Raw genomic sequence first — 13,485 nt, 5'->3', positions numbered from 1 at the left:
TTTGCTGAGACTTCTATAGGGTTGAGATGGCATTTTCAGCCTTAGCCTTGGTTTCTTTCTACCTCATTCCTCTGAGGTGTTTTTTATTACATGCTTAGCATGGTGTATCTCCGCACAGAGCTTGCTCTAGCGGGTTTCCTTACTTAATAGAAGTCTCTTTTTTGGAGGAAAAAAAAAAAGGACCACTCCTGAAAAAGAACGTTGTCCAACATAAAAGATATCATAACCAACAAAATGACCATGCTATGTAGCGTGCATGTGCTGGTTATGCTCTTGTAGAGCCACTATGTCAGGTTGCAAATAATTTAGATACACCCATACTATCTTCCATTTTCTAGCATCACACAAACCCTGTACATTGAGTGTCAAACTTTTGATTTGTGATAACATATTTATAGTTATGTACATTGAAAGGAAATCCGACTCAAGTCTGCATATCCACCTCAGGGTTAGAACCTCTACCCTGAGGTGACAAAGGTGCCTAATAAGAAGACAACAAACCCACCACATCCTCTTCAGGAAAAAGAGTGCAACTGGCTGTCACAACAGCCCAACTAATGCCAACACCTGAATTTTCTTCAGGAGTATGGCCATTAGATGCAGTACCATTCCATGTGCTTGGAGGTAATGACCTTCTGGCTGTGATAGTCTTGCGCGGAGTCTGCCAGACTTCAGTAAAGTCTTTTCTTTGCCTTTAGATTGAGAGGTGGAAGGCAAAGAAGTAGGAGCAATCCCATTAGAAACAAGCGGCGCTTTGCCTTTATCCTGTGCAACCTATGCCTACTTAGGCATCTTTTGCCCCTCTTCCTTTTCCCGCCTCACTCCCTGCCTCCTTTCTCCTTCCCTCAACTTGCCCTCGTCCGCTCCTCGCCTCGCATTGTCTGCCTCCTCCTCTGACATCTTTCCGCCTCACCCCCCCCGCCCGCCCCCAACCCCCTTTTTATCTTCTTTCCCCCCTACAACGGGAGTGTTTGTGCTTCTTCGGCAAAAGAAAATCTTGGGGGTGACCCTTGGTTTGGCTAGAGGGGCTCTATGGCAACACCCTTGAATTCCACAGCCATTAAGGTTCTTCTTTCCCTAGCCGACAAGCAGCAGGTATAGCAGGTAGTTCAGTCCCTCCAAGAGAAGGCGATCGTGGGTAGAACTGTGGGCCTCACTCCCACAAGGAGACATGTGCAAGAGTGGATCCAGGCGAGCTTGGCACTAGAGAGTGACCACATTCATGAAGTCACCATCTATGGAAGAGGTGTATTCCTCATCGAGCTGAGCTGGTACCATGGCTTTACAGTGGAGGACATGGACACTCACACGTTTTTCACTTACGCTCTACTTTCGAGGGCTCCCAAAGAAATATCGAGACATCCTCCCCTCCATTGGTCGAGCATTTGGCACTGTGCTGGAGTCTCCGCCAGATTCGGCCACATCAGTGGTAGTAGATGACGGGGTCCCCAGGATCAAACTGGTGGTTGAGAGCCGAGAGTCCCTCCCAGAGTTGATCCTCCTTGAGACCCTGGAAGGGGGTACACTTAGCTAGCGCATGGAGATTTCTGGGTTACCAGGCCAGTGTCTTCATTGCAAACAGATGGGTCACCTAGCCAGAGATTGCCCCCACGGCCAAGGTCGAGTGCCTCCGCCCCCACCCCCACAGGGTGAGTAAAGTTAGCAGGCCAGAGTTCAGTTCCCCCCCCAAGCAGGAGCAACAGGAGTCCTAGACACCCTGGGTGACCCTTCAGAAGGGGACTAGACCCAAGTTAAAAAGAAAAAGAAACCAAGCAAACAGGCCTGAAAGCGCCGCACGTAGAGGGCTAGATGTGGAGAGAGGGGTAGAGTTCCTCGAGAGGCACCTGAGGAAGAGTAGCAGGAGGAGCCCATACGTGGAGACCCCCCCCCAAGTGGTAGGGGCCGTTGCTCAGCTAGGTGATCCTCCTGTGATGGAGGCATCTAGAGATTCCAAACTCTTATCCTCTACCCTTGGAGGTAACGCTTGTGATGTTGCAACCCCGGATTCGATCAGCGTAGTGGGCTCCCAGACACACCTAGTTTAGAGATTCCAGTTCGCCTCCGCAGGGCTGGAGAAGTGGTACCCAGTGGTGTTTGATGCTATACTAGGAGATCAGATCTCACGCATGATGGACGAGTGGATGGGGCCACAGGGACTGGACCTTTGACACGCCCATGAACTTGGGGCAAAGGTTGACCAGGCACACTTCTGGCCGCTTCAGAAGTGTGTAGAGTTGTTCGGGATGGAAGTCTTCTTCATGATGAAGTGGGCATGGAAAATCGGCATTGAGCCAATGTCCACCCTTTTATGCCGACGTATAGACACGGACTACTCGCCCTCCAAACCCCTGGCATAATCACATAAGGTAGTCTTTCTGCATCTCCGTCCTCATGAGCTGGACCTTATTGACCAAATGCAAAAAAATATCTTTAACGACTCTATCCCCCATCTGAAGTGACTGCTGATGAGCCCTTACAGCAAGGCGCTCATGGGACCCATGCATCTGATGGTCAACAGCAAGACACTCATGGGCCAACTGTAGGCGCTCATGGGACCCATGCATGGCTACTACCAACTGACATAAGGCAGTCGCGTGCCTAAGGACATCATGTCTTGACCCTAAAAGGTCAATAAATAATACTCACTAGTATGAAGAAGAGCTACTGCCAAAGCAAGAAGAGAGCACACCTCATCCTACAAATAGGACTTCCATAATGGGCAAATGCCATTGAAAGCTCTTCCTTTGCATAGAAAGACTTTGGAATCTTGACACTAGCAAAGCAAGAAGTGGCATGTGGTTCAAAGAGAGTAACCGTCACCGGATAGTGATTGGATGTACAAACCCTTGGGAAAATGCAGATAGTGCCACCCCTACCCAGAGCCCAATCATGATTTATCAGCATAAAAATTGTCAATATGCGCATGGATGGGCATCAAAATCTCGTATCTGACCAGGAAAATAGGAGCAAAGAAGGCAATGCTTGAAAATCATCAACAACCCGAAACCAAAAAACCAATTCATCCCAAAAAGCTCTCTCAAGAGAGTGAAGGCTATCACCCCTTCCCCCTCTTTTATATGGGCAACTCCACCATATTGAAGTCACCACCAAGGACCCAAGAATCAGCAATGGCAGTCCAAGGGAGTAGTTCTTTCCAAAAAAGAATATGTTCCCCTTGAAGCCAATCTTGACACCATCAAGCAAAAGGATAATCTACTGTGCTTTGGAAGCAATAAGTGCCATGGCTAACCACAAGGGGAGAATAGTGGATGAAACTGAAAATTCAAATTCCCCCTCTAGTGCCAAGGGCAGAAAACTGCAATCAACAAGTAATTTACCTGACTTGTTGCAATCCCTATCATGAAGTTTGTGCTCCTGGTGGATAAAGAGAGCATCAATGGGCCCCCTTGAGACCCTGGATGTGCATATTAACTATTTACGGTGGTGATAAGAAATAGTGTTAGGACCCTGAATGTATGCCATTCTCTAAGAATGGCAAGGTCACAAACCTTCTAATAAAAATGTCCATAAAATTAACAGTAAACCAGTCTTATGAATATACAAGTTGGAGAGTATGCTATTTGAAATGTACACCATTGCCTGTTTTATTATTTAAAAAATATATAAAAATTGCTATGTCCTTGCTTCAACTTAATTTATTGCATTTAGCTATCTCCATATATCATGTACAATATGCATTCAATTACTATGCAATTCTATACAATGCCTTAGCTCAACACAAATCTCTTGTTAATATATTAGTACATTTTTTGAAATGTAATCATGCACATTCCCATTTTTCTTGACCTATCAGACAACATATTCTTTGTTACAAATGCATTCTAAAATGCGGATTGTATCTCCTTCATTATTGTCCCTAAGCAAAAAATGCATGTGTCATCAGCTCTCACTACTTTCCCACCCATTTCTTGCACCACTAAGCAAACATTGAAAACCAGAACTATAATGATGAGAAAATAAAGTCTTCCCAACCTAGCCTCTGCAACCTCCTCTACATATTCTTCCATGGTGTAAACCACAATTTGTCAGACTCTGCACAATTTGATCCATTGCAATCCTACAAACTATAGCCAAGAAGATAATGTGGTATATTAAAGTAGGTGACAAGCTTGCATACACGAAGACTTCTCATATATGAGTTTGATGCATGCAATGATCTCCATACTATGAGGGGATAACGAGCCAAAACACCAGCACACTTTGTCTTATCAAGATTATCAACCTCTATCAAATCTTGCAAGCTCACTAGAAGATACTTACCCTTTTCCAACACATATTCTGACAGAATTTGTGAAGAAGTGGAATGTTTTCTAACTCTAAAAGAATCCGTATACGCATCAATAAAAGCGTAGGAAAGAACCGTAGCTTTAGTCATCAGTGCTCGATGCTTTTTACCCAAAAAAATCCATTAATATACTTGCGAACATTTTCATTGGTATCATCATTTGTGACCAACCTGTATACCGATATGCATACTGACATTGTTTTAAAAAAATTTGAGGGACAGCTTGGGGCTCTTTCAGTCCCATTCTGCCCCACTATATCCATTTGTGTGCTTATTTATGGGTTTCAATCTAAGGCTCTGTGGACTATTTGTATGAAAAAAAAGGGTTCAAATGGCTATTGATTTATTCCAATTGCTGCAGGATATGTTGCACTTTATGAAGGAAAAACTTTGCATAGTGCAGGATAGAGCTCACTTCTATGCAAATCAGAAGCGTTCACCTCAAGTGTTTGCAGATGGCTAGTTTGTCAATCTTCCAAAGGATTTTGGGGCATTACAGACTGGTTTGTGAGCTACAGCTTGTTATTACATTCCCTTTTGGATAATTGATGGAATTAATAATGTAGCTGATGAACGAAGTTACCTTCTGGTGTGAGGATACTTCAGTTTTTCATATGAGTTACCCAAAAGGGAAGTTAGGCGTAGGTAATAGCTTATTTTTGTTGAGAGCTTGTCCGCTTACACTACCTGTCAGTGTATAGCTCTCATGAGCCAAAAGCAATTCTGGATTTTAGAGAGAGACTTCTTAACAGCAGGGTAGTTCTTGAGCTTCTTATCAAATGGAAGGACAGGATGAGCAATGACAGCTCGTGAGAGAGTGTTGGATCTGCACAAGGAAAGTTTTCTAAATTTGTATGATTGGATATATTCTAGGCGTACAAAGGTATATATATATATATGTGCCTCTCATCTAGATCTCTTGGTTGAAGTAGATCATCTAGACAAGCCGTAGTGGGTGTTAGAAAATGGAGAAGTATAGAGATACTTCTCCATTTTCTAACACCCACTACGGCTTGTCTAGATGATCTACTTCAACCAAGAGATCTAGATGAGAGGCACTGCTCCCATTGTAGGTAGAGAAATCATTAGAGAATACGTTTAAGAATCGCCCAAGTTTCTCTTAATACACTTTGTTGATCAACCATTGGAACGTAGCCAAGACAATACAGAGGCCCAAATTTGTCATGATGTAGTTTCAGGTGCCTCAGGGAATCACAAAGGGTGTCTTGTGTTGATCAACATATTCCACTTAAACTTGATTGTAAGCATGGCATCTATCCATGGCTGTAAAGATGGCATACGCTAGCATTGTCTCCAACGCTATATCAAAGGGAAGTCAAGGCTTGGTTGTATAAGAGTGAACAAAACATTGCATTCAAGGCAATACAAGGGAAGAAAATTTTGATTATCTACAACAATTATTGAATCCTCAATTACCACCCACATCATCCATCAACTATATTGAATCCATCAATTACCACCATTTTGTGATTCTTGTATCACCATGTGAAAACATCATCCACAAACCAAATTAAATATTCTCTGCATGCCTCAAAAGGTCTGGGTACTCCCACACCCATTGAGTCACCTTTATGTATCTAGGCGGCTCGGCAGCATCAACTGTCCAGGTGTTTCCATTCTTGCCCCACTATTGAAGGGGGTTAGAGTCCTCATGAGCAAGTCTGTCTTCAAGGGGAAATTGTCTCGCACTTCCAAATTGCAATTGGCTTAACTGCCATCATAGTAGGCATATGTCTCATCTTGGAAGGAAGATTCCTCTGTCTTTTTCTTTCCTCCTAGAACCAAGGCTCCTCTTCCAAACTTATTTCCTCCTCAAATTGTTGCCTTTATCTAGGACCTCTTGTCAATGATGGTATTCCCTCATAGCTAGGTTGATGGTGAGCCGGATGGGCAGCTGAGAACCATGGTCGACCTAGCAGGAGTGGATAGGAGAGTTTGTTACAATCTACTTGTAATGCCCATCATGATGACATTGGCAAGGAAAGTGACTCCACAATGGATGCACATAGCAATGGCCTCACTTCTCTTGTCTGCCATCACCACCTTGAACGCCCAAAGTGTGTGACCTTAAATCCAAGCTTCATCATGGTGAACTCTAGCATCATATTAACAGCCACTTGCCATACATTATGTCAACCAAGCAGACTTGGGACCATCCATCTGCCCCATTTGAAGAGTGGGTAACTTATCCCATTCAATCGAGAAGCATAAATGTGCAGCACTTAATGCAGCTCTATCTTCAGGGTCTTGCTCTTCTGTGTAAAAGGGCTAATGGGTCTTCCTCTGGTGGCACGGCATTTGCTACGATAAGGGAAAAGCAACGTATCAGATAAAATCTCCAAGCATAGGGATTCACATGTGCAGTGTCTTTTGTAAGATGCTACTTCTTATCGAAGCATCATCTGTCATGTATGTTTAGCATAAGGAGATGAACAGAAGCACCAGAGCTCGAATTTGTCAACACTGTAAGGGAGGAGCATGGATTCTATGTGCCCAGCTCCTACAGATTCTGTTCTAGGGACTGCAATCTGTAGAACAGACGATCACACATCTGTGTCTGAAGTTCATATCTGATTAACAAAATTTGTGTGCGTGTGCAGAAACATTTTAAATCGTGTTATGAACTCATTCAAGACACTTCCATAAGATCCAACACAGTTACAGCTAGTGACACTACTCTCCAACCTGCTCTTATCTTTTTCTAGGTAGAGCAAGATTTGCTGCTGCTACAACATGCATGTGATCAACTCAAATGCAGTAGACATTTTGTTAAACTACTAGAGGCTGTTTTAGCTGTTGGAAACTACCTCAATGGTGACAGTAGCAGAGGGGATGCAAAAGGTTTCAAGCTGGATGCATTGCTAAAGTTGATGGATATTAAGGGAAGTAACAAACAGACGACACTTTTGCATTTTGTTGTGGCAGAGCTCATCAAGGTCGACGACCAGGTATGAAACCCTTTTGAGGTCTTTCTTCGAGATTTCCTATAAAGCAGTTATAGCTGCAGTTGTTACATATTCCTCTATTTTTGAGTGGGATTGACATACCTTTCAAACATGCAGATTCTTAATCTCCCAGATGAGCTAAGGGATATCAAACCTGCTTCAGCCTTAAAGATGGAAAATATCAATGCAAGTATCACAGATTTGAATCGTGGTTTGGAAATGGTCAAATTAGAAATTCAACATGCAAGAAGTGATTCAAGTGACTCGTCCTCCTTCACAGCTCGATTTCTCGATTTAGTTCTTCCTTTCTGTGATCAGTGCTCACTGAATTTAGTCAATCTCAAAGATTTGCTTAAAAAGGCTCTCAGAAGTCTCATTGATGTCTGTGCATTTTTTGGAGAAAATGGTGAACAACAGAGGCAAATGGATCTGTTTAGAACTGTGCACCAGTTTTTAAACATGTTTGACCACGTAAGCAAAGAGATTCAGGAAGGAAGAGCACAAAACCGAGTGGCACAGATCAAGTCAAGGGCTCAATCTCCATGCATGGTCAAGGAATATAACAAAGAAGAAAGAGTTAATTTGTGTGATGAAGTTCCATTTCTAAAGAAGTCTGATTATCTTGAGATGGAAAATTTGTCAAAAATTAATTCTGAGGCTGAAAATGGAATTGGAAAGGAAAATCTAGAGCCTGTGTCCTTTGAGGAAAAGGCAGTAATAGGCACTACCAATAAATTAGTGTTCGCACAAAGCCCAAAAGTTATACTACAAACTGCTCCTCAGTGTCTTGGATATGATTCTGATTGGTCAACTGGTTAAGTTATCACATCTATGGACGCAGAGATACACATGTGCACTCAAACATACAGACGTGAGATCTTTGCATGTATTATAGTGATGCTATCACACTTCAACTTTCAAGCTTCATAGTATCAGCATGTTGTATTTGAAAGGGAATCTGCTCTAGAATTCGAGTTGTTTTGATCTGGAAATTTTCCTGACAGTGGATGTCCTGAGTATTGTAAGTATCTTGTGATCAATATGTTTTATTACATCAGAGTATTCTTATTGATTACACAGATGGATAATTCCTGTAGCATAACAAGGAAAAGAAGGAAAAACAGGCTTCAAGCTTGGAGCTGAATATTCTGCTGGGTCCCAATTTGTTTATGCTGTAACATCATGTCATATGTGTTCTTTCAGAACTACTTTCAATTTCATTGGAATACAGAGCAGGTCAAGGTCCTAAATAATTGTATTATGGTTTCTATCTCATTTTAGCTGAATAAAAATCGTCGACCCTGCTAAATTCAGTCCTTATTCTTCACAGATCAGAATTATACTATGGAAGAAAAGATGATCAATTATCATTATATAAAGATTTATCTTGTGGTGGTTTGAACTCTGAATGGGTGAGTATCAATTTGTAACATGTGCATCTGCCATATATATATATATATATATGTATAGTGCCTTTTTTAACTTGCATACATGTGTAGGAAGGTCCAGATGTAGTTTTGTTCCCAAAGGTGAAAGATGATCTAGAACTTACGAGGAGGAAATGCACATTCATGTGTAGAATCTACTAATTTATACTCATTATATAGACTTCCATTACATAGTCATTGTGTTTGCACATGCACATACTATTGTAATTTCTTCAGTTTTCATTCTTAATTTGATTTCTATAATAAGCACCAAATGAAATCCCAAAAAAGATCTTGTGCATGCACCTTCTACTTACTTAGTGCAATTTAAGAGGGGGTGAAATTGCACCATACCATAAGAGCATATGTTCAAATCGTGCAATTTAAGAGGGGGTGAAATTGCACCATACCATAAGAGCATATGTTCAAATCCTAACCTAAAGTGTAGGGTTAGGGTTAGGGATAAACCTTAACCCTAATAGGTGAAAAACATGGTTTAACGCATGATTGTCCATGGATACCACATCCAATGGGCATGATAACGTTTCACGTGACTCAACATAGGTGGTATTGAGAGGTATGCAAAGGAGGATGTCCATCGGGTATGTGCAAGTTTGAAAAACACACCTCCGACTGTGTTTTTTGATGATTATGCATGAAACTAGGTGAAAAACATGGTTTAATGCATGATCGACCATACAAAATGCATCCGATGGACACATTACTTCACACCTGACTTGACATAAATGGGTTGATGCATGTGCAAAGGTGGATTCCTATATAGAAAGTGTTATAACCCACATGACTCAAACATGGATGTCAAACACGAATGAGAAATCAAATTGCGCTCATGCACCAAAGGATTACCCAAATGACCCCGCACAAAATGTGGAATACTTCTAGAATGTTTTTTGATAGAAAATAAAAATAATGATTAAATTTTACGATGTTTAGCAAGAGCATCTGACCCCGATAGGATAGCAACCTCAATAAGAGCATGATTAAAAGAACAAACAACTGACCAAACTAAGATAACAACCGAAGCCGCAAGTCCAAAGCTCCAAAATCTAAACTTATGTTAGTAATTTCACATAGTTTACATGATGATAATGATTGAAAAAACCCTAAATCCTAAAACCTAAGTCTTAAACTATCATAGTTACTGATCTTCACAATATTATCATCAACACTCTACTAGTAAGAGTGACATGGAATTTTAGAGGCAAACGTAACTTCAGTAGAGGAGGTTACCAACACAATGAAGTTGTAACTACTATGAAATTTTAGGGCCTTAGGAACCATATTGTAAAAGAAAGATTTTGCAAATGGATACTATAAATAAATCAACATCAAAATTAGATCATAATTAAAATTAGAATCAATACCATAGACAACCTACATATTATGCAAATGAATAAAATCAAGATAAGTTCTAATATAATAGGTTTAGTAGGATGTTCTCATTTCTTGGTATTATGCTACCGTGGAAAGTACTACAATCAGTTGACGAAAATATTTGGTGGTTTGATTCAATTGTAAATAGTCATATGTCTCACCAAAGAGATGGGTTTTCAAAACGACATCCAAACAAAAAAAAAAGATGATGTCACTATGGGTGACCCCAAAAAAAAAAAAAGTATATTGCATTGCACATCAACATAGGTAGCATTGCTGTCCTCTGGCTTTGAAATTCTCACTTGCACTTGCAAATTAAAGTGTAGTACTTTGATGAACATCTCTATCAAAACTTCCATGGTCAATTATTGTGCCTTGGAATATATATTTTAAGCTTTGTAAAATCTCTCTAGATACCTTTCTTAATTCTTGTGGGAGTTGGTAAACTTGATCAAACAGAACCTCAACCATATAAATTTTGGGCATAAAAAATCATCCCAAAAATTAATGCGAAGTGTTGATATTTTTTTAATTCATTGCAAGGATAATAATTCGTACCACTTTCTTGATTCACCCTTGAGTGTTGGAATGGAATGCAATAGCTTATGTGTGTCTCTAGTACTCCCACTTATTATTCATTTAGGACAAAACTCCCTCACATGCATCTCACCATCCTCTTCTTTCAGTAGGTCAAAGCATAGAAAATAATAAAAAATTTGTGTTCAACTAGGATGGTTGCATGGTTCAAAAACTTAATAGTTCATATACCATTATTGTGAAAGGAGAATATTGACTTTAAGTTGAAGTTAACTTTAAACAGTTCAAAGCTCTTGTGGAAAAGTAGATTAGAAAGCATATCAACATCCTCTAATGTAACAATGGAATACACATCAAATTTCAATGCATTTTTTAGGGTTATGGTATTAATGGATGGGAAGGGAGTCATAGGATGAAAGAATCAATTTAATAATGAATCTACTAGATGTATGTTTGATGAAGAGAAAGTTCCAATACCCCATTAGGATGAAGCATATGCAACAATCATATATCGGATGAACTTTCGACTTTCACAAAACAACATACCAATGAAGATTTCATAGGTGTCAATCCTTCCATAAATCTCGAGAGTATTTATGTACACATTCTTGACGAACTCAAGAAAAAACTTGAAGTGTATCCGTTAATCTATCATAAAAAATCAAAGGCACATAGGCTTTATGATATAGCTAAGAGGTTTATTGTTTTGAGAGTTGTTATCATTGGTGTGAAAACTTATTGTTTTTATTAGTCTATAATCATTTCAATGCTTCTTCTCTAGGTGTCTCTAGGTGTGCATAGTTTATCAACAACTTATGAAAGTGTTTAGTCCATTGCGACTACAAAAAGAAAAAGGAATCAAAACATGCCACATATTATAGATACTGCAAACAATAAATATTGTCAAGAGCACTTGAGTATGTGAAGCAAAAGGCTAAATATCTAAGAAAAAGGGGTCACAAATAGGTTGGGGATGTATGACTAACAAAGACTAGCAAGAGATAGATGAAAAATTGATGTAGATTGTCAACATTTTACCAAAACTAGCCAAGATTCTACATGTAATGCAAGCTTATATACGTAGCCATTACATGACCTCTCTAGAGCCTTGTGGCAACCTTGGCATGCACCAAATCTTGCACACATTGATTGCCTCTACATGTCTAGAAAAGTAAAAGGTCAAAGTTAAACATGGTCTTACAACTACCTCCCACTAGAGTGTAAAGTAAATTGCATAAAGTAGAGTAGAATCCACACGAAACCATGCATGTGGCCCATAAACCCATATTATCATGAAGTGGCAAGGTATTTTTTTCACTTGTTTCTATCAAATCATAAATCTAAAGTCCAATTCATTCATGTCTAAGCCTATGGTTTATGTGCTAGCCATTGATTAGCTTACTTCCCATTAGGCATCTAGAATTCCTTTCTTTGACAATGTAAGGTGAATATAGATTATCAAGTGTGACCATATAGACTTGGGTTGCAACTTGCCTACCCGGTGTTGGATTCTTATCAAAAGTAAAGGCATTGGTAACTAGATAAGAATGATAAATGAGTTTTTGGTGCTAGTACTGCTTCTATAAGGCTTTGCTATGGATTCATAACAAGTTATAAAACTATGTTAGTATTACTTCTACAAGGCTTTGCTATGGATTCATAACAAGTATAAACTATTGCTAAAATATTCTATAGGGCATGCAAGATAAGTCAAGGCTTATTGAATGAAAGATGCTTTGTTATGGGTGTATGGCAACTTGAGAATTCTCCATGTTTCCAATTAACTAAGTGGTTCATTTTATGCTGGTTCCAAGTTTTGGGATCCTAGTTCATTCTACATTCTACCTTTTGCCTTGTTCCAAGTTTAAGATATATTCATAGAGTCCTTATTTTCTGTTCCACACTGTTTTGGGTTTTGGATTCTAATTTTTCTTGTTCTAGGTTTCAAATTTACTTATTCCAGGTTTCAAATTTACTTATTCTAGGTTTCAGATTCACTTGTTCTAGTTTTGGTTTCACTTATTTTGGATTCACTTCTTTGGGGTCCCGCACTTGTTTTGAGTTTGAAGTTCACTTGCTTTGATTTTTGCACTTATTTTAGGCCCTGAGATCACTTATTCCAAGCTCTACATTCACTTGCTTCAGTTTTGGATCAATTGTTTGGGTTTTTGGGTCCCTTTTAAGTTCTTAGTTTTGGGTTCCTTTTTTGTAATTCCAATTCATTTGAAATAGCCTCCAGTTTTTCAGTTGTGGGTTCACTTTTGTAGTTTAATACGTTGATATGAAATGATATAGAAATCATTTTCCTTGCAAAAAAGAAGTTTCCAATCAAGCTTCATGAGATAAGTTGCCACCTTGTCAATGCTTACCATAATGACCTCATGTTGTTTCCCCAAGGAATCTTGCCTTGTTGCATATCACCTCACACTCAATAACTCAATGCCACATAGGTACCCAATGGCTATACGTATTCTAAGTATTCCACCACTAAGCCACACAACATTTTGTAGTTAGCCTAGTACTATGAAAAAAACTTCCCTAAACAAAGCCACCCATTGACTTATAGCTCTATGAGCCTAGTACTATGAAACAAATTGCCCTTAAAATCTACCCATTGAGTTAACCTAATATTATGAAAACAAACTGCCCTAAACTAAGCCACCATTGACTTATAGGTCCATGAGCGTCTACAAAACATTTTGCTATGTTAAGCCACCTTGTTGGAAAGATTCCAAAGCTCTCAACTTTGCCTTTGCTTCTAGATTGTGTATTGTTAATATTGGTTGTGATTTCTTTATGTAATTATATTATAGATAGTGAGAGCTCATTCTATCAATTGATCCAGTCAAATTTT

General features: G+C 39.6%; 1 protein-coding gene across 1 annotated transcript in view; it reads left to right on the top strand.

The window, feature by feature from the left end:
• LOC147905902 (uncharacterized) overlaps positions 1-8,422 on the top strand; it is a 97,317-nt gene extending 88,895 nt beyond the window's left edge. Inside the window, exons 9-10 of the mRNA XM_087379862.1 lie at positions 7,033-7,275; positions 7,390-8,422. Coding sequence (XP_087235988.1) covers positions 7,033-7,275; positions 7,390-8,091 — 945 coding nt within the window. The 3' untranslated portion in view covers positions 8,092-8,422. The remainder of the gene's footprint in view (positions 1-7,032; positions 7,276-7,389) is intronic.
• Positions 8,423-13,485: the final 5,063 nt, after the last annotated feature.

The sequence above is a fragment of the Dipteris shenzhenensis genome, chromosome 1 (assembly GCF_047967505.1).
Source record: "Dipteris shenzhenensis isolate YYH24624 ecotype China chromosome 1, Dip_SZ_1.0, whole genome shotgun sequence".
Lineage (NCBI taxonomy): Eukaryota > Viridiplantae > Streptophyta > Polypodiopsida > Gleicheniales > Dipteridaceae > Dipteris > Dipteris shenzhenensis.
Note: the sequence above shows the minus strand (reverse complement) of the source record. Positions and strands in the feature narration are given on the sequence as shown.